This window comes from Tamandua tetradactyla, chromosome 2 (assembly GCF_023851605.1).
Source record: "Tamandua tetradactyla isolate mTamTet1 chromosome 2, mTamTet1.pri, whole genome shotgun sequence".
Taxonomy (NCBI): Eukaryota; Metazoa; Chordata; class Mammalia; order Pilosa; family Myrmecophagidae; genus Tamandua; species Tamandua tetradactyla.
In genome coordinates, this window is record NC_135328.1 from 93,218,544 (window position 1) to 93,240,003 (window position 21,460).

Sequence of the window (21,460 nt, forward strand, 5' to 3'; positions counted from 1 at the left end):
AATCCTTAATTTCTTGAAAAAAAAAAAAATCAATTGTCCATGCAGTCAAGGGTTTGTACACCTGCAAAGGGAAGGGAGTGCAGTGAGGTAACTATTCATTCAAAGGTTCCGAGGCACCTTGAGTCATGCTCAACAAACCAAAACTGTGCTGCCCACCCAGAATCACGGGGCACTCGGAAAATTTTAGAGCAATCCCAAAGTTGCCTTTGAGTAATATGGCCAGGAGGAGGGAGGGGACATCAAGCTTGGGAGTAGAAGCAGTGGCATGCAAAAACAAAGAATCAAAAACGGGGTTGGGGGGCAGGAGTGAGAACCAGAAGACAAGCTACAACCACTGCTTTAACCCACTTACCTGCAAATCCCAACAACTTCTGAATTTTTCCATCCATGTGAAGTTTTTTGAGATACGTATATGTTATTACAATTAACTTTATATTTAATCACTTTAAATTATCATATTCACTAACAGCAGAAAACAAAGAACTTGGTAACATATTAAATTCTACATGCCTTGCTCCAACAAACATCCTCCATCCCCAGTTTAGGGTAGATGTGTTATCAGGCCTATTTCAAGTTATGCTGACAAAGCAAGTGGTTACCAGGAAACCTCACGGAAGATGTGTGTTGGTGTTATTTGCAAAGGGTGGTCAAAAAGCCACCAATCTTCAAACAGCTAGACTGATGTGCACACCAGTTAAAACCCCAATGCAGGCCAAGAACTGCAGGCCCCAAGGTTTTATCCAACATAAACTCCCACTCCTAGATTTCAACAAACTTAACTCAGGTGGATAAATCCCAGGATGTGACAGGTCTACCTCATATCCACCTCTTGATCCACGTATGAGGCTTCCCACTCACCATTAGCAAGTATGGGACTTGACCACGCTCTAGGGTCAGCCAAATGAGTGGCACTATAAAAAGTCACACTAGAGCTGGTGGTAGAACAGCCTTCAAGTCTGCTCTGCTTCCTTCTTGGGCACCCTTTGGTAGAGCTGGAGGCGTGCTAGAGAAGGAGCCATCAATATCAGGCCACCAAGCAGCTTTTGCTGTTACCTATCTTTCATTCTCTGCAATCCACTAATTCCAGACCTGTGGCTAAGAGAGGAAAGGAAAGAACAGCAGCAGTAGCAGCTACCATTTCTACAGCACCCACTATGTTAGACAACCGCATTAGTGGCCTTACATACGTGGCCACTGAATCTCCACAGTAACCCAAGGATGCAGGCATTCTCAACCCTGTTGTATAAGTGAGGAAAACACCACTAATATTTAAACAATGCCCCCAAGGGTTAGAACCATTACTGAGCTCTCCAACTCCTAGAAGAAAGGGTTAGCTTTGCACAGAAATCTTTTCCCAACTCTGTAACCCCTGATAACACTGCCTTTGTTGCTTTGGAATACGAGCCATTACTGTATTTTTTTTTTAAATCAACTTCATCTTACCCCATGGGCCTTATGAAGGTCAGAAATCCTGTAACATAACCACCCTTCTTTTATTCTCCCTTTCCTTCTTTTTGCACATGTTAAAACAAACCTCAGGCAGAACAGATGTGAAAATAATTAGCTGTGCTACCACTTACGGAAAAATTGACTTCTTAACCCAAAACATCAATCTGTGACTGAGTCAACTCTGATATTCTTTTTTTTAGGATACACTAACTGAAATTTTAGAGACAAAGTATAATGAAGCTACCATTCAAAGTGAAATGGTTCAACAACACAAAATAATTTTTCAAAAAGCAAGAGAAGTAAACTAAATTCAGGAAAATGTTAACTACAATAAACAGGTGCTCATGATACTATTCTTTCAAGTCTTTCGTATGTTTAAAATTTTCATAATAAAAAAATTAATTTTAACTGTTTCTCTACATATTGGTTTGTAAATATACAACCAAAGCCTAGAAGATACATTTTTACTGCACAGTCCATCATTAATTTTCTTTTTATATTCTAAAGTGAACATTTTAGCAGAGACTTAACTAAACCAAATTCAAATCTGCAGCAACAACCTTTTCTGGATCTAGGAATATTACATGTTCCCATTGATAAAGAGAGAAGCAGACTGGCACTTAGATAACAAAGGATTTTTTTTCCCCTAAACAATTAATTACTCAGAGTGGAAAAACTTACTGACTTAAATTCTTTAGTGGGAACAGACTGCAGATGATATTTAGAGCTTGAAGTACTGTTCATTAATAGATAAGTTTTAATTCTCTGAGGGTAGAGACTGGACCCTCGACCTTCCATGATCACTAGCCACTGTGATGCTTTCCATGTGGCAGGTGCTCAAGAAAAGCCTGTTGGAGCTTCCAAGATTGTGAAAATACCAATAGCTGCTGTTCCAGGAAGGTGACATGTTCTGACTCCACTGGAGACATGGAAGTTTGCATTTGAGACCTTCCCTGACCTCGCCCTAAGTGTTATGCATCTCTTCTTTTGACTTCTTATTTAAACATATGCTATTAACTACAAATAGCACAGAAAGCGCTCAGAAGATACATCTGTGAACAAAACAAAGTCCCTAGTCTAATGTAATTTACATTCTTATAGGAAGAGACAGTCAAGTAAATAAGTATAAAGTTTGTCAGTTACTATGAAGTTGGAACAACCTGGGCACTTAAATGGGGAGAGGGAGGAGGTATATTCTAGATTTGAGTTTCTCTAGCCAAGACACAAAAGTAGCCACCCACTTCCAGCTTATACAATATGAGAAACTGAGGCACAAATAGACTGACTTGCCAACAGTCACATTGTAGTCCCAAGATTCAAAAAAGATGGCATGAGTCCAGATCCTCCACCTGCACTTTAGGTTTCTTTTCCTTTGGTAGTTGTTGCAGTGTCTGAAGCTTGAATAATTCCACTGACCTTTACTATTTTTTTCAAGAATAACTATGACAGTTAATGCTCACTTAATAAAACTTTTTTCTTTTATTATTAAAAACAAAGAAAGAAAGAAATGTCTGTTGGTAGCAACAGGAATAAAACAGAAGGCAAGTAATTTTTAAATCGCTCCTGCTCTAGCTGCCTAACCTCAGAGCTGGCAATTTTAACTTCAGTTATATAAAAGAGAAAAGGGTAGCTTCAGAATTGGTCTCCAAAAATGCACACTTACTTCCCAGAGTTAATTCCTTTCATGTGGTCTGTGTAAATATAGACATCAGGTATGAACTTGTTGAGGATGCTCCTTGCGGAATCCACAATCCGATTTGCCATTTGAGGTGAAACACGTACAGAGTACCTGCAGACTAGAGTTAAGGAAGTCACTCTTCTTGGACTCCAGAACAGAGAAATATCGGTTATAAAGCCAGTAAACAATTGTGGAACTGTAATAACAATTTGGGACTTATAATTTCATTCTGTTTTCCAACTGTTTTTAATTAATTATAGTGCCATAACTCATTTTTTTACATTATAAAAGTCTAAATACGCATGGGGGAAAAAGCAAACTATATAGTCAGAAAACATTAAATGAAAGCTTCTGAACTCCACCAACTTCCTATTCACTCAAACCTTAGAAGTGTCTTTCAACTCAATTATGGAATAACTGAAGATATCAGTCTATTCAGTACTTCCTGAGCCAGGCTCCCTTTGAAGTTACATATTTAAAAATATTCTATACTCTCTGTCCATCACCACTGCTGTAGCCAATTTGTTTTTCTCTTAAGTACTTAAAACCAGAACAGACACCACACTGTGGCTGACCAAGGCCAACTTCAATCAGACAACTTCAATCAGTGGTCTGTTGACAGGGGAAGCAGAAAAGGTTTAGTGAAAGAACATGGAGGGTGCTATCTTTAAAAACCTAAAAAAAACATTTTTCTAACTCACAGATTATTTTCAATTATTGAAGTATTAACTGCTCCATTTGTGGATTTTATAGGCTCCTCACACCTGCTACCCTACAGTCATGGTACTGGGAATTAGCACTTCTAGAAGAAGGCAACCCAGAAAGGAGCTCAAATGAAAGGATATGATGCTTGAAGAAGTGGAAACTATTACCTAATATTGGATTTTATAACAGAGACTGATTCTCCCAAGCCTCACAGATAAAAATTTTTAAAAAGTATGTACTTGAGCTCTTTTCAAGGCATGTATGGTCAAGAGCTAGCTGTCCACGTGGGATGAGAAATAACAACATGCAATCTTCCCATTAGACCCGCGGGCTCCAGATGGCAAGCCCAAAAGGTAAAACAAGATGTGTAGTCTGCCTGTGCCAGGCCAACTCTTTAAGAAAGGCTGTCAGCAAGACATTTCATTCTCATTTAAGCTACAGAAACAAAATGACCAGAGACTCTGCAACTTGACCTATCTCCCCTTTTTGATTCATCCTGAACACCCCATTAAAAGATCGTTCTTCCTTACACTAGCGAGAGTCTCCCAGTGACTCCTGGCCCTCCCAAATCTAGCTGTCAGACCCTTCGACCTGTTTAACTTGCTCGTGTCCCAAGGTGGCACCATCACTCCCTCCACCCATCCAAACTATCCAAATTCTTTAACTGGCACTGCCGTTTCTCACTCTTCCAACCCAGAGCTCCCTCTCTCTCCTGAAATCCTCCAGACAACACCTGACTGGGTCTTCACTGGAGCTCACCATACATCTCCCTTCACAGACCCACATTTGTTCCTGTCCTGCTCTTCAACGAGACCACACACTCCACAAGGACAGGGGCTTTACTCTGTACCCCTCACAACTCTCAACTACACTTTTATACTCAGAAATGCTCAATAAATATTTGACTGACTCCAAAGAACAAACCTGAAATGAGGAAAGAGCAAAGAGGGATTTTCCAAAACACACACACACACACACACACACACACACACACACACACAGCCCCATTACACAGCCACCACTTCATCCAGAACGTACTTTTGACCACAGGCACCTTAGACAAACAATGCTGGGTCTGATGCCCTTTGGACCAGAGGAGTGTAGCCTCTGGAGGCCTGAGGCTACCCACTTTCCTAACACAGAAGACCACAGCGTTCGTGGCTCCCAAAGGCCTTTCACTTATACTATCAGCTTATTTTATGTTCACAGCATTCCTGTGGTGAGGGCTACAGATTTCCTACTTTCAGGGCTCACAGCAAGGACAACTAGGACACAGAACTGCTTGCTCAAAATTACACAGATCCCCCTTCCTAAAATACAGCTTTCTCCTCCTACCCTTCCACCTCCAGGTACAGAAACCAAGAGGGTAACAGGATCAATTCAGGACAGGTGGAAGCCTATAATAGATTTCAGGCAGGGAAATGAAGAAGACAAAGGAGCTTCAAAGCCAGCTACATCCCAGAGTAACCACGGAGCCATCTGCAGAAGCCCTACCACAGAACAGCTAAGAGCCTCTGATCTAGAATCTGACTATCATGTTCAAGACCCAGCTCCAGAAAAAGCTGTGCACACACAATTTTGCAGATAATTTCAGGAGGTTGTGAACCTCCTGAAGTCCATTTATGAATACCATATTAAGCACCTTTAACCAAGAGAGACAAGCTTATAACTTCAGTTCATATGGGACACCCCCACCTCACCCTTCATCCTCTCTGGTGTTCATGTGTGTGTGTGTTACATTCTCTAAACACCCTCGTTACAATCGGGGAAAGGAAATTATATTGTCCCACAAATTCCAACTCACCCCTTTCTTCTATTCCTACCCCAGTTCTTCATTTAAATCTTGTGCACTGACTCATGAAAGCCAGTGTTCTGGAGCTACTGGGACAGAGCCACAAAACTAAAACAGAGTATTCCTTGCTCTTTCCACCTTAGACAGGAAGGGAATAGGAGTGGCTGGTATTAAACAAAAAAGTAACTGCACTATGCAGTCACAGCTGCTGGCAGGAACCAACACCAGGTCACCTCCAAGCCCTGGCCAGTCAGTTATCTCTCTGCGGAATTTAAGACGGAAAAGTTGAGCTTTGGGAGAAAATTTGGTTAAAACCTCAAATACACACAAGAGAACAAGGTCAGTTCTCCCATCTCAAGACTTTCTCAGGGGAACAGTCCTCCAAGCTTAGCCTCACACACCAATCAGCTTTTCAAGTAAAAAACCACAAAATCAACTAAAGCTTTTTCCAAGAGTGGCTTTTTTCCCCTTAGGCCCCTGTGCTGGTTTGAAAGGAAGTATGCCCCCTAAGAAAAGCCATGTTTTAATATAAATCTCATTTCTTAAAGGTAGAATAATTCCTATTCAATACTGTATATTTAAAAACTGTAATGAGATCATCTCCCTGGTTGATGTGATTTAGTTACGAATGGTTGTTAAACTGGATTAGGGGATGACATGTCTCCACCCATTTGAGTGGGTCTTGATTAGTTTCTGAAGTCCTATAAAAGAGGAAATATTCTGGACAATGAGAGATTCAGAGGGAGCAGAGAATGCTGCAGCACCACGAAGCAAAGAGTCCACCAGCCAGCGACCTTTGGAGATGAAGAAGGAAAACGCCTCCTGGGGAGCTTCATGAAACAGGAAGCCAGGAGACAAAGCTAGCAGATGACACCGTATTCGCCACGTGCCCTTCCAGCCGAGAGAGAAGCCCTGACTGTGTTTGCCACGTGCTGTCTCACTTGAGAGAGAGACCCTGAACTTCATTGGCCTTCTTGAACCAAGGTCTCTTTCCCTGGATGCCTTTGATTGGACATTTCTATAGACTTGTTTTAATTGGGACATTTTCTCGGCCTTAGATCTGTAAACTTGCAACTCATTAAATTCTCCCTTTTAAAAGCCATTCCATTTCTGGTATATTGCATTCTGGCAGCTAGCAGACTAGAACAGCCCCCAAACTGGCAAAGGAAGCGATCTCAATTCAAACCAATACTGCTCTGAGGTAGTTGCTAAATGGGCAGCTCTGCAGACCAGTGGCTGAAACATTTGGTTTACAGACATGGATTTGAGCAAGGGTGCTGCGTGTATTTTCCTGAATTTAAGGAAGGCCCTATAAATCACAGATTGGGGATGATTTAGGTGTCCTATCCTGTGCCTCAAGGAAGAGGAGGGACTTGGGATCTATCAGGTGTCTTTTTGGCTCAGATTCTAAATAGGAAAGGTTCAAAGAACACAGGAGGGAAAAGCTAAGGTGAGACAAGGTTATATCCCAGGTGCTTGGGGCACTACAGCTCTTTTAGCTTTTATGTTCTCCTCTGTATAAATAACCCTGGAGGCTTTTCCATTTCCCAACATCATCATCTAAGGATTATTCCCAAAGTTCTTTGCACACACAGTTCAGATAGTACAGGTGGCACCCAGTAGGATGGGTTCCATGAAGCCCACGTTTTACCGCAAGGGAAAACAAACAGAGCATGTTACTGGAAATCACTACAGAAACTGGATACCAGAATCTTCTGCCACAATACAGCATTAAGAAAACAAATCTCAGATGAAAAAGAAAAAAAAAATTGTAAACTGTTCTGAAACTGTGTAAGATTTCATGTACAATGCAATTACTGGCAATAATGAAAAATGGAAAACAGCTCAAAGGCCATCAATGGGGTTTGATTTTGGGTTCTTTATATGGTAGAATACTATATACCTGAATAAGAAAGAGGTAGATCTGTAAGTAACTGACACAGGCCAAGGTGAAAAGATATTTTTGGTGAAAAGGCATTTTTGGTCAAAAAGAACAACACGCACACACACATTTCCTTATCTTGACTGTTGCATTCTTAGATGGGCCTGTTGATTAAATCTACTCTCAGTGTGACTGCCCTGGGCACCCATTCTCCCAATCATACTGCATTTCCATTTCTCAGTAACTTTAAGCCATGGGTAGTTTTGGCTCCTCAGAACTGGAGGATACTACAGTTGACTGTCACCTTAGGAAGATTCTGGGTCAATTTAACTACCCCCACCAACTTGGGGACCCCAGGACAGGAACCACTTCTCCTCTACCTGCCCACTCTCTGCCGTACATATGGGGTGGGCTTTGCCTTCAGGTAGACCCTGGACAGCCATGCAAAAACAGACCATAAGCCAGGGAAGCATTCTGATATTTTCATCTGTTCTTGATAATGCTTAAAAAGATCCTTAAAAAGAACTTCAGATAGTACCCCAAGTTTGATCGTCTGTTCAACAAGTGCTTCTCTCCACCCTGGGACTATGCCACCCACCCTATTACATGTCCCTCACCACTAAAATAACTGTGTAAGGTAATCCAGGCTTATGGAAAGTCAGCGGACTCCATCTCTTTTCCAAGACCGCTTCAATGTATCTGAGAAATACAAAACGTGATTTTAAGTACTTACCCAGACCCTGAAGCAGCCATTCTGGTCGAACCACTTCATCCAATTCCAAGTGGGAAAGTTATTGCCCAACCCAGGCAGCAACTTGGCCTGTTTCCTAACATCTTCTTCTACCCTCCCATACCTACCACTCTCCATCAGCAAGCCCTCAAACACATATTATCAGCACCTAGAATTTTACCATTTTAAAAATCTGAAGCCCTGAGTGCACGGGTAGCCCAGTGGTTAGAATACCTGCCTTTCATGTGGAAGACCCGGGTTTGATTCCCAGACCATACACCCCAAAAAAAATCTGAAGCTTCCAAACAGAATTCTAAACACAATTTCTGCTGTCTACACAGCCCACACATCTACTTCCACTAGACCCAATCTTTAAACCTGTTAAGGTTTCCTACCCCTTGACTGCATGCTCTCTCTAGATTGGTGAGCCACCCCCAACCTACTCTCACTCTACTCAGTAAGAAGTGCAGTGGCCACCACTTCAACCAACATTTACAGCTCCCTGTTGTTCTGCTGCACTCATCGGCCCTGTCAGTATATATCCCTGGATTAAGCTGGCCCTACTGCCTCAGGCTTTCAACTGCTGCTGGACACAGTCATACAACCGTGCAGCTAGTACTAGAACAAAAGTTATGCTGAGCCCTTAACGTTCTTCCACAAAACTTTTTCGTGAGTTGCTGTGCTCCACTGTGACAACACATCTTTACCACACCTTTACCACATTTCCTAATCCTACCCCTTTCCATTCCCTTATCCTCAATCTCATCCTAACTCAGTGAAAATAAAAAACTCATCCCAAACCCTTCACTCACCTCCGAACAGCTCTATCCTGAGCCATTCTTACCATGCCTGTGGTCTTGACTCCATCTCCTCCCAAGCTATAATGATGGCAGCAGCACCACTTACCGGATTCTTAACTACATATTCTGAGAGCATGCAATTTGCTCTTGCTTTCAAGCCTTAGTGGCTTCTAGAGGTTCCATCCTCCTTTCCTGGCATCAAACATGGTAGCTGATTTCTCAGTCACTTCTGGTTCTTATCTTGCTCCCAACTTACAGATCTATATATCTAGTTGCTTTTCTACACTTACCTCTCTGTAACCACTTTGAAGCATCTTCAAATCTAATATGTATAAAATTGGAAATATGTTCACCCTACTCTACCCCCATGCCAAACTTTTGTAGCTACCATCAAAGCAAACATCCAAACCCAAATGTCTCACAAGAAACACCAAAACTCTCTGCAAGAACTCCCTATTACTGTACCACAGATCCAGGTAATCTGTGTCTTATCCATTCTGCCTCTAGGACCTCTTCTAGTTCCCTGCATCTGTCCCCTGGCCACCGCCCCAGGGGAGGATTCTCACTTGCTTTTTTTAGGGGATGACAATAATCTGGTTATCTTTGCCTCTAAGTGGTGGCCTCTCATTGATAGGATTATTTATTTGAACTGTACTTTTCCGGGTATACGGGTGGTGCAGTGAATGCTCGCCTTTCATGCGGGAGACCCAAGTTAGATTCCTGAATTATGCACCCCCTAAAAAAAATTTAAATTGTACTTTTCCAAAATTTCTACGATGAGTCAAAAGTTCTTAAGAGTACCACTAGAGTTGACCTTTTAATATGCAAAATCTCTCTCCAGATGGAAAGTACTGACTATGGAATAAAGGTCAACTGCTCAACATGACCTTCAGCTCTTTACTGGTTCCTGCCTGTCTTTCATGTCATCTTCCACCACCAAATGCTACCGACCAACCTACATTCCGGCTACATCACTTTGTTTGCCACTCCCCAGAGCCACTGCGCATGTCACCTCTGCACAGACCCACTTTTTCACCTGAAGCATTCAAGCCTCTATTCTTCAAGGCTCAGTTCAAATGCCCTCATGTTTCTATAGAAGACAGTAGAGATTAAAAGCTCTGCCATTACTTGCAGCATGTCTTGGGAGCAAATTCTTAACCTTTTGAAGCTATCTGCAAAATAGGGATTACGTTAATTCACAGAATCATTATAATTACATATGTGTAAAGTGATTCTGAAGCACATATAAAGCATGCCCCTCCTAAATGGTAGACATTGTTCATCATTATTCCAGCCCAACCATATCCTCCAGACAAAACTAGCCACTCCCTACTGTTACGTACCTCCCACAGCCTACTGTACATACTTCTATATAATTTCACAAGTCATACCAAATTGTGTTTACATACTTGTCTCCTACACTAGACCAGGAACTTCTCTGAGGAAGAACTGCACTGCATTTGTGGTCCCCAAACCACAGATCTCAGGAGAGGACCACATACACAGGCACCATGCACTTAAGCACTCATTGAAAAACTGGACCAATCAACCAACCCAGTCTAGGTGAAACAGATATTAAAACACCATATCTCAGCCAACAATTACGATTTTCTTTTTAAAGCTTTTCCAAGATGGTTTTCCAGAATGTAAGTCACCCGCAATCTCATCCCCAGCCTGGAGGAAGAAGTAAACTGTCATTAGTCATTCATTCGGTGGTGAAACAAAAAAAAGAACTCTAAACCAAATGTAAAGGATACGCCATTCCTCGGATACGTTTGATTTTCCCTGGATCTGTGAGTTGAACAGGCTTCAGGGCTTTCCTCACAGGACACGAGAAAAACACTTCTCCACCTCCTCCTGGGGGCATCCCCCGCCGCACAATCTGCACACAAGCCAAGAGAGGTGAAGCGCAGGGGCAGCAAAGGAGTGAGTTCCCCTGAGACCTAACCTGTAAGATTTAGACCAAGGGGCTATTCCTTAGGGGGCAGAGCAGCTCTTTTGTGTTCAACTTGTCAGTCCCTTCAGGACATATGTGAATCCTGAGAGGGTACGTGCTGAGCCAGGATCTATCATGATGTAGCAGAAAGAGCAGCAGGCATACAGCCTGTATGCCTGAGTCCAAGTGGCATGTCTGCCACTTATTCAAGGAACTCTGAGCAGGTCAACTCACCTTGAAATGAGCAAATGGCTTAATTCATCAGCTGATCCCATTTCTTATCAAGAACCATCAAGAACCATCTTTGCCCCACCTATGCAAATAACTGACCTCTCAAAACTGTATATTATTACATATAAATGAAGTAATTTCCTGTTTAAAAATATCAATTAAAGAAACAGAAATGCTGAACAGTTTAAGATATCCAGTGTCACCATACTAGACTAATAAAATTCTTTTCAGCTGCAAAAGAGCAGATCCTTGTATCACTTTCTACTACGTTTTGAAAATACTGAAAATTCTCAGGGGCACTCAGGTTGGAGCTTCAGGACAAAAATTCTATCTAGATAATGTAGATCAAGGAAGCAGTATGGCCAGAATCTTGGCTCCAAGACTCATTAGCTCAGTGACATGGGCAAAGCTGCCGTCAGTAACAAATTAGTTAATACATGGCAAATGCTCACATGAGTGCCTATCACATAACAGTAAATGCAACGTAACTGCTGGTTACTATTGTCACTACATTACAGTTCAAAGTCTGTAATATTGGATCATGAGTAATGGAGATCTTCTGATAAATGTGACTTCCAATGGACACATATACACACACATTCACACATCTCCTCCAGGGAGTTCATAAGAAAATGCTTTACCAAAAGATATATAGCCAGCAGCTCATACAGTCTTACCTTTAGCTCAAATGATTCACCATCAATCCCAAACTGTTTCAATAGAGGGAGGGCTGTTGCCTTAAGAACATCAACCTATGAAATTATTAAAAAAAAAAAAATTAATGAAACCTCGAGCGTATGTAAGGAAGAGCCATGAGGCAGGTGGATGAACAGCAACAAGGCAGAAGATAGAAACAATCTGGTAAAGGGAAAGGATACTGGCTGACAACTGAGGGGTGGACTTCCCCCAAGTAAGACAGTAATTTCACAAACCACCAGCTTCTCTGGGCCCCACCTTCCCCTTGTGTCACAAGGAGACTTACACCCATAACTGTACTGTCAACATGAGCTTCACACACACCATGCAAGAAGCGTCAAAAAACTGTAGGGCTCATACAGGAAAAAAATCGGGATTTCTGTTTATGCTTTGATGGGTAAAAATCAATGGAAGAAAATTTCAGCCTTTTTATTAAGCTTTTTCTAACATGGTTGTTTAAAGTTTAGAGCTGGTGGCACCCTAAGCCAAAGCAAGCCAAATGAACCATTCAAAAGTCTAACCTAAGGATCCCAGTAATAACTACCACACAGGCCGGCAAAAGGCAGCTGTTGATTCCTCATGGCGGTAGAGAGTGATACGGGATATATCACCTGAAGGAGCACAGATCCAAAACCACAACTGCAGCATTCACAGTTAATGGCAAGACTTTGTCAAGTGTTACTATCTCCCTCCCATGTCTAGCTGAGCCCCAAGGAGGCCAAAACCCTTTCTTATTCATTTGTGGACACCTCATAAAATAAAAGGATGACATTCAAGTCATATTTATCTAAGAAGTCAGTAAATGTTGCCTCATTTGAAATATGGGGAAAAAAATTACTTCCTTACTTGTTCCCAAAGGAACACAAGATCCAGCAACCTTGGATAAGGCCACCCCTGTCTAGCGGGAGGGGGGACAGCAGGCAGCATGAGCAGAGGGAATAGGGAAAAGTCCTGGTCCCAGCCCTGCCTCTAATTAGCTGTGTGGTCTCAGACAAGATAATCATAACCGTCTTAACTTCCTTGCCTTTAAAAAAAAGGGCTCAGCCTTGCTCTCTCCAAGTTGCCACAAACTCAGCATGGTAAGATTCAAAATAATTTATTCCAACATGATTTAACTAGAGAGACAGACCCCAAGTAAATATTCTTATATCAGAAACTTAACAGAGGCTCAGGAACATATTCAGAATGGTTCAGGGTAGGGCAAGGGCAGTTACTAGGAAAGCCAGTAAAGGTTAGCTAATGTCAATTAAATATTAAAGTGAAACACACCAAAAAGCTTAAAACATGCATTTGGGATTGCTGGAAGAGAGAATTCCACCTAGGCTAAAATTAAGGGCAGCTGAAGACGAGGCGAACCCAGATTCCGAACAACATAAGGGATGAAGGGATGCAGGCTACTCTGCCTAAAAGGCTCACTGGAAATAGGCAGGGGATAAGGAAGACAGGACAACAGAGCAGCCCTCTGGCTCATCTTACCAATACCCCAAGTCACAAAGAACAAAGTCAAATTTATATGTGGGTCAGCCAGAAGCCCAAGTGTAATTCTAGGTGTAGCCCTGTCTGACACAGAGGGGAGGCAACTCGGGGCAGTGGGACCAGGGCTGGGAAAAAGATGTGAGATTGTCTGGTTCTGCCTTTTGTTAGCTGTGAAACCTAGGACCCTTCCCTAACTCCCCAGGCTTCACAGTTTACATCTATTAAATGAGAGGCTGGACTGGCCACTCTCCGCAGTCCCCTCCATCTCTGCACACTCTCCAATTTTAGTGGAGTGAGGATGTCCATGAGTTCTGCTTAAGGCAAAGGTCAGACTCAGGTGGCACCCCAGGATGAAGGCGTGACTCTTACAGTTCAATCAATAATCAATGCAATTTGATTGGTAGAAATGCAATCAAATGCATGCCAAAAGAGAAAGAAGAAAGCTGCTCTCCAGTTACCCATCTGCAAAACACTAATGAGAATACCCACCTTACTGGGCTGGCATGAGAATTAAATAAATATGGATACATACATATATGCACAGAAACATCTAGAACAGAGCCCAGCACACAGGGAATTTCCATTCACCATTTGATAAGCTGGTTGCCACCAATAAATATTTACTGGGGGCTCTGGGGGTTACATCACTGAACTCCAAAGGAGACCTCCTAGATCTCATTTCCTCCTCAAAATTTCTCCCTATCTTCTTGCCTCTGAGGAAAACATATTCATACTTCTTTATAAGGCTCATTTCCTCACTTCTGTTTTCAATCCTCATCCCCTTTGTACTGCTGCAGTTTTCCTTATTAAATATCTCCATGTCTTTTATCTTTTATTTTAATTCTGTCCTTCTCCATTATACCTTCTCCTCAGCCTACAAACAAGCTCAAGTTACCCCTAGTCTTAAAAGCTCTCCACCTCATCTCTCAAAGAACCATCTTACGGGACCTGGAAGAATGCCCTAACCTGCCGCATCTCTGCCACTCCTCCATTTCCTACTCACTTCTCAATCTGCGCCCAGCCTCGCAGCCCCACTGACATTGCTCTCACGAAGGTCACTGCTAAACCTCACTGCCTAACCTGTCTTAACCCCTGGAGAGACAAACCCTGTGGCTCACCCCATCTTCTTAGAACCTGACTCCTGCTTGGCCTCTACAAAAACTGCTCTCTCCAGCTCTTTCTCCACCTCCTCTTTCCCCACTCAGATTCATAAACAAGGATTTCCCTTTTCATCTACTATTCTCAGTCCCTTGGACCATGGACAATGACTCAATGGCCCACAGAGGCCAGAAAGGAATAGAATGATGAGGTCAGATGAGACCTGTGTCAAACTGGCAAACTTATGTTTTATCCAGAGAGGCCAACTACTACTTGGATCCAGTGGATGGCTGTCATGGAGACACAGCCGTCCAGTGCTGTCACTTTGCCCTATTATAATGTAAAATCTGGGGTTTTACCATTAACCCATCCTGATTCACACCCACACACAACACCACGCTGTACCGATGACCTGCCTCTGAGGCTCCAGATAATAAGTTCCAACTGCCTATTAGGTAACCCCATGTACACCCTGCCAACATTCCAGAACAGAGAAGCAAAACCAAATACATCACTCATCGTCCCACCCTTCCTACCAAATTTTCTTCTTCCCTATGTCAAACTCTTTCTGATTGCTATCCTTCAAGTCAACCAGGACAGTAATAACGAAGTCATTTTGTCTCCTCTCTCCTATCCCATCTCCAAGTAGTTGTCAAGTTATGAAATCTCTCCTCCACAGTGTCCTTTATATGTTTTTTCCTTTCCGCTGTCATCTTCATAATGTCCCAAATAGCTGATCACTTCTCTAATTTACCTTTCTCTTATCTCCAGAATCATTCTCTTCAAACTCAGACTGATCATGTGGCTTCTCCTTCTCTAGAAACCTCTCCCCACGGTCCACCCCACGAGACCGAGTGATCCTGGAGGGAGAATCACTCTTCCCATGCATCCTGGTAAGCACAGGTTAAATACAGACACAGTGGTGAGGAGACCATGGAGAAAAAAGGCAACTTGGAATGAAGAAGTCACAGGCTGAAAATAATACACTCTTTATTTAGGATTAGCCGTGTTTATTTTACCCTGGGCTGAAGCCAGGTACCAACCAAGGTATTTTCAGTCGTGCAGCTGGCAAAGGCAAGTAATTCTGCAGTATATGAAAACAGACTTCTTTATACTCTGCCCCCAAAGAGTTAAGTACCATTTCTGGGGAATTCATCAATGGATCTGTGTCACTAGCAATGTATAAAATTTCTTCAATATGCCAATGAGAACAGCTTTTAAGATCACTGACAATTATACGAAAAGAGAACAAAAAACACACAGTGCTGAAGCCCCCTGAATGCTTCAAGGCCTTTTATTCATTATTTGAGGCACCTCCCCTACCCCCGCCAAAAGAACAAAACAAAACTAAAAGTATAGATGCCTCTCCTTATACTATTAACTGAAGGATCCATTTCTTAGAATCTTCTAGAAATACAGGAAAAGAACAAATCACTTGTAGTTAAAAATTCAGCTTATGCAATATTTCTCTACCACTAAGAATTTCAGATCTTGCACTGTACTTAGCATCCTAGGAAGAGTTTATGCAGCTGAGTGTCCAAGAATTGAGGAATAGCTTTTAAAAATATTAACATATTAAGCATGTTAATACCCTGGAGGGCATCTTGGTGAATAGCAGAAAATTCTGCTTGGGGTTCATTGTACCACCTAACTGATTGTCTTGGCTACAAAAGCTAAACCCTTCACATTCCATCTTAGAAGTCACTCATTCACTGGTCTGGGCCTATGCTGTAGAGGTAAAAGACAAGTATGCCTCCTCAGTCAGGACTTCACATCATGGCCAACACCTTTAAGACAACCTCTCTGGACAGCACAGCATCCAAAAGTGGGGGTCCTTTCCACCGTACAAGATATCACAGGCAAGCCTGGGCAGGACTTCTGTAATTGCACACACATGCACATGTGACAAAATCCATCCCAGCCTTGCACTAAAAGCTAGATATTAAACCACCCTCCCCATATATACAGAAAACTAGCCTGCTTGATAAGAAGACTGCTGGTGCCCACATATGATCAAAGCTCATATATTCCTTCCCTGTCTTTAGGCTCTTTTCTTAAATCTGCAAAACCTTCTAGAAGGAAGAATGTCCTTGGGTTTATGGTCAAGATTATGCTCAGGCAATGTGAAGGGGATATAATTTCCTGCCTAAAATTTTGGTCTAAGCTTTCCAGCCTCATCTATCATGCGATCTTATGAAAACTCCATTCTCACACATTTCAGCCAATAGAGCCACATTTCGGTCAAAGACAATGAGACTACAAGCATCTGTTTGGAAGGTTCTTAGGCATAAGAGTGAAAAGCACCTTGTTGAATGTGAACTACTGAATATGATGATTATTAGTCTTGGTTATCTGCTTCCTAGAGTGCTTAACCTCTAAACCTCAAGGTAAATAACCAGAGAAATATACTCAAAAGATAAAACTGTGCTTTATAAGGAAATTTTCTTCTCAACGGTGGGGTTGTGCCAAGAGACAAAACAAATTCACACCACAGTTTGGTCTCAATACTCACCGAAGGGTCAATCTGGTCATTGGTCACTCCTCGCAGAACTATTTTTAATGGGTGCTTCATAAACGGAGCCAAGCAAAGAAGACTCTCCAAGTAATACCCAATGCTGCGAAGGACACTACAGTCGTGTTCCACAGATCCACCATACAGGAGGCCAGGCTGATAATATAAGGTTGTTCCTTAAGCAGAGGAAAGAGAGACACATTCAGCAGAAAAAAGCTGTGTCACAAAGGAACGAAGGCAGTGAATCCCAAGGGCAAGTCTGACAAGGGCATCCAAGGGAGTTCAAAATGCCATTCCTGAGTCCGCGCTTCATTCCAAAAGCTGACTCACTACTGTCAAGCCCCTGTAATAGTAAACTGTGAGTGTAATTTAATAAAGAAAAATAAAATTAAACCCCTCCCTAAGCCATCTGAACTGGCAAAGTCATGACAGGACACTGAAGAGAGATGCCAACAGGCACCCTATCCCCCAGTCAGCACACTCGCGGTGGAAGTAGGGTTTTATAAACGACATCCTTAAATCACCACACCAGCAGCCAGTATCCCCTAGCCAACTGAAATGAGATTTCCCAGATACTTTACAGACCAGGCAAGATGACCAGAAAAGGCAAGTACTTTACAGCCTCTCCTACAAGAAGAGAAGGGGCTGGAGAGGGTGAGAGAGCAAGTCTAGTGGTTAACGTTGTTTATTTACAGGGTTCTCAGTACGATTTAACCCTAACCTTCATTCATTATGCTAACTGCCCAGCCCCTGTTGACATTCGAGTTTGCAATCCTTACTTGAGAGGTCAGAATTCTGACCAGAGTGGCTGACAGCAGGAGGCATGGTTAGAAATACATGTGTACGCCACTGTGTGCTAGACACTGAAGGGACTCAATGCGAGGAAATTCCCCCTGCCCTTCAGGGGCTTACATCCACCGAGGGGGCTAAAACTCCCCAATGAGTAATTAGAATAGAACGCAATGCAAAGGTACAAAGCAAAGTATAGAGAAGCCTATAAAGACCACAAAGACTGGCTGAATATGTTGGCTGCAAAGCAATAGGAGGAACATAACTCTGCTTATAGTACGAAATATATCTGTGCCTACATAAGCAAATGCAAATAAAGCAGACAAGCCATGACAGTGGCAACCTCTGGGGAAAGGAATGGAAGAGGAAAACAGAAAAGGGAGTATAACATTCTTTGCATTTACTTGTGTAAAGTTGTTTTAAAAGACAAAATTTTAAAAATAAAACAAAATTCAGCACATTTGACCAGGACAGCCTTAACTTCCCTTCAGTTAACCAAGGGGCCTTAATCGTAAACTCATTAAGTCACTCACCCATCCCACTGATCAACCCCTCTTAAGATTCCACCAATACTTTTCTACTAGCCCACCCCAGCCCTTAAAAACCTTCCTATGCTCTGCCTGGGCCAAATTGAGTTCTTCTAGTCTCTACTTTCTGCTAGAGCAGTCCTTGAATAAATTTATCTTTGCCTCTTTAACATTGTCTGGCGCAATTTTTTCTTTGACTATATACAATTATCTCATAAGAATTTAATGTGATAAGTAAGTAGGTTTTGAAAGTAGTGTATGCATGTTAGGTATAAAAAAATATTTATTGTTAGGAAAAAGAACAGAAGACTGAAATTTTCAGTCTTCCAACATTCCTGAATCAAGCGTATGCCCCTTAAAATGGGAGGCTTCACATACATCTCTGAAGAACTGCATCACAGATAGGAAATTGGGTCTTTCCATCTAAACACAATATTTATACCATCAAGAGAACCAGAGATCAAAGAATACTGAAGTAGTGCATGTAAGTGTTTGCAGGAATGATAAGAAAATGAGCTTACCTGTTTGGTTTATTTCAATTCGAGAACCATTAGTTATTTTGTCCAACAGCCTTATGAAGCTGGCTTCAAAATCTATAGGGAAAAGAGAAGACAGATGGTCAATGCTTCACTTCAGGCACCATTATCCAGGTCCTACAGTGATGGGCAGCCTACTTCCTGGGTTTTGCTTGGGCTCTAGTGGGACCACTAGTTCAGGAACCTGAAGTAGCTGGCTAGTATATATGTTTGGTAGCCCTATTAGAAAGAATCCAGCTTTCACATTACATGGAAAAAATAGCACCTCCACCAGCAATTTAATGGGATATTCATTTCAGCACATAAAACCCATAAAGGCCTGTTCTTCTACCTTCTGGAGCATACGCCAAATAATAGACAGAAAGTAGGAAGAGTTATAAAGTCTAATTCTTCCTTGCTCCAATAAGAACTGGAGCAATACGTTAAATAAATACGTTAACCACTAGACTTGCTCTCTCACCCTCTTCAGTCCCTTCTCTTCCTGTAGGAGAGGCTGTAAAGTACTGAGAGGGAGGATGAAACTGAGGGCCCCCCCTCAGTCTCAGAGACAGTACAAGATCACTGTCTCTCCCATTCAGCCCAGTGTCCCTTTTCCTTCCTCTACTACCTTACTATTTTTTATTTATTTAAAAGGTGTCTGAATGTATAGTATTATTGCCACTTTTTAAAAAATGCATGAAAAAAAGAGCTGGAAGAAAAAAAAAAGCCAAATGTTAATAAATGGGTCTCTTGATGACAGGATTTTAAAAGAAGTTTTTAAGAAAACTTTATTGAAAACATCTTTCTATTTTTTTTTCATTTTTATTGTGGTAACATACATACAACACAAAATTTCCCAGTTTAGCCACTTTCATGTGTACAATTCAGTGTGATACTAATTACATTTGCAGTATTATGCTACCATCACTACCAACTATTATCAAAACCTTCCATCACCCTCAAAAGAAGCCCTGGACCCATTATTATACAATAACTCCTCACCCACCCAACCCAACCCCAGCCCCTGATAACCCATAATCTACTTTCTATCTCTATGAATTTGTTGCTTTCTCTAGATATTTCATACAATATTTGTCCTTTTGTGATAATAAGATTTTATCAGAATTTAGTTTTCTGGTTACTTTGTTATGTTCAAATCTGCTTCAATTCATTCCTTTGACGATCAGAAAAGAAACTGCCATCTAAAATATGAAAGCTGGTTATTCTTAGAGATAAAGAGAGAACAGATCTAAAATGTAAAATACGGGAGTAAATGGAGTGAAAACTCAGAGCAAAATATGTTCTCTAACCTTCCACTGAGCGTTTCTTACACACACACACACACATACACACACACACACACTCCTGCCTATGAATAAATACAGGAAGAACTCCAACCCTTCTGCCCCTGAAGGTACTAAAACTGACTCTTCAGGCAGCTCTCACTCCGGTAAGAAATAAGCAGTTTGTAAATACAAGTCCCAGCAGTCACCTGAGCTTACCAAAGGGTCAGCGGATCAACTCGGCAATTCCCTTCCACCTAGTCTGTTACTTAATGCTGCCCCACAACTCCTGTCATAGGAGACTCTGCAATCTGTACAAAGACCACTGGGATAGAAATCAGAGAAACTTCATTAAGCCCTGAACAAAATAAGAATGGCTAATAATAGTTACTGTGCATTGACCACTTACTTTCGCCACACATTCTCTCACGTAATCCTCACAGCCACAAGGCAAGGAATGTCATTTCCAATCTGCAGAAAGCTGAACTCAAGAATGTTGACTGGCCTGACTCAGTCAAATGACTGGGAAGTGGCACAGCCGTGATTTGAGCTTAAATCTGTCCTTCTCCAAAGCGCACACCCTTCACAATGCCACGACACCAGTTACCTTCACTCAGTTTAATCCCTCAGAGCCAACTTCTCCCTCCAGAAAATCACAGCACCTTCTTAACTGCATACAGTGACCTACTGGGGGATCCTGAATTTGATTTAATGGGTCCTCAACTGACATTTGTTTTTAATGAGATAAGAACAGAATAAAACATATCAGAGCATCTGTACATAGTAAGAGTGCTGTTCATGAAACTTCTCTTTCAGTTTTAATTCTATTTGCATGTATACTATGTTGTGGTATAAAAAATATTCTGTGAACAGCTGTCAAAAAAGTCTAAATGCAATTAAACCATGGAGTTAAACTAGAAATTATTTTGGTGATCTTTTTATATAAAATATTTTGTTTTTAAAAATCAGGCACACGGCAGGCCACGGTGGCTCAGCAGGCAGAGAGTTCTTGCCTGCCATGCCAGAGATCCAGGTTCATTTCCCAGGGCCCGTCCATGCAAAAAAAAAAAAAAAATCAGGCACAACCTCTATCATAATACAAATGCAAGTTACTACTGTACACACACACACACACACACACACACACACACGGAAAACTCTGATTTGCTCCAGTTTTGCAGATGCCTAAATGGGACTGAGGAACAAGTATTTACAAATAAAGACCAAGATTAAGCTCCATAGCTTTTACAGATTAGGAAAGAAAAAGAAGGCATGATTTCAAAAAGAAACGTTTTGCAATCCACCAGTTCTTTCTAACACACGAGCACCACCGCAAATGTCCAGCAGAGGAAAACAAGGAG

At 41.8% G+C, this 21,460-nt stretch overlaps 1 protein-coding gene across 4 annotated transcripts in view; it reads right to left on the reverse strand.

Moving 5' to 3' along the window:
* RCL1 (RNA terminal phosphate cyclase like 1) overlaps nucleotides 1–21,460 on the reverse strand; it is a 68,885-nt gene that overhangs the window by 22,545 nt on the left and 24,880 nt on the right. For 2 of the 4 annotated variants that reach the window (XM_077148270.1, XM_077148271.1), the window contains exons 2-6: nucleotides 18,823–18,894; nucleotides 16,986–17,161; nucleotides 11,881–11,955; nucleotides 10,794–10,918; nucleotides 3,113–3,238 (exon numbers count right to left, since the gene is read on the reverse strand). In XM_077148270.1, the coding sequence (XP_077004385.1) occupies nucleotides 3,113–3,238; nucleotides 10,794–10,918; nucleotides 11,881–11,955; nucleotides 16,986–17,161; nucleotides 18,823–18,894 (574 nt within the window). Of the gene's footprint in view, nucleotides 1–3,112; nucleotides 3,246–4,591; nucleotides 4,685–10,793; nucleotides 10,919–11,880; nucleotides 11,956–16,985; nucleotides 17,162–18,822; nucleotides 18,895–20,508; nucleotides 20,638–21,460 lie in introns of those variants that run through there. The other 2 variants (XM_077148272.1, XM_077148273.1) reach the window with 2 other exon arrangements.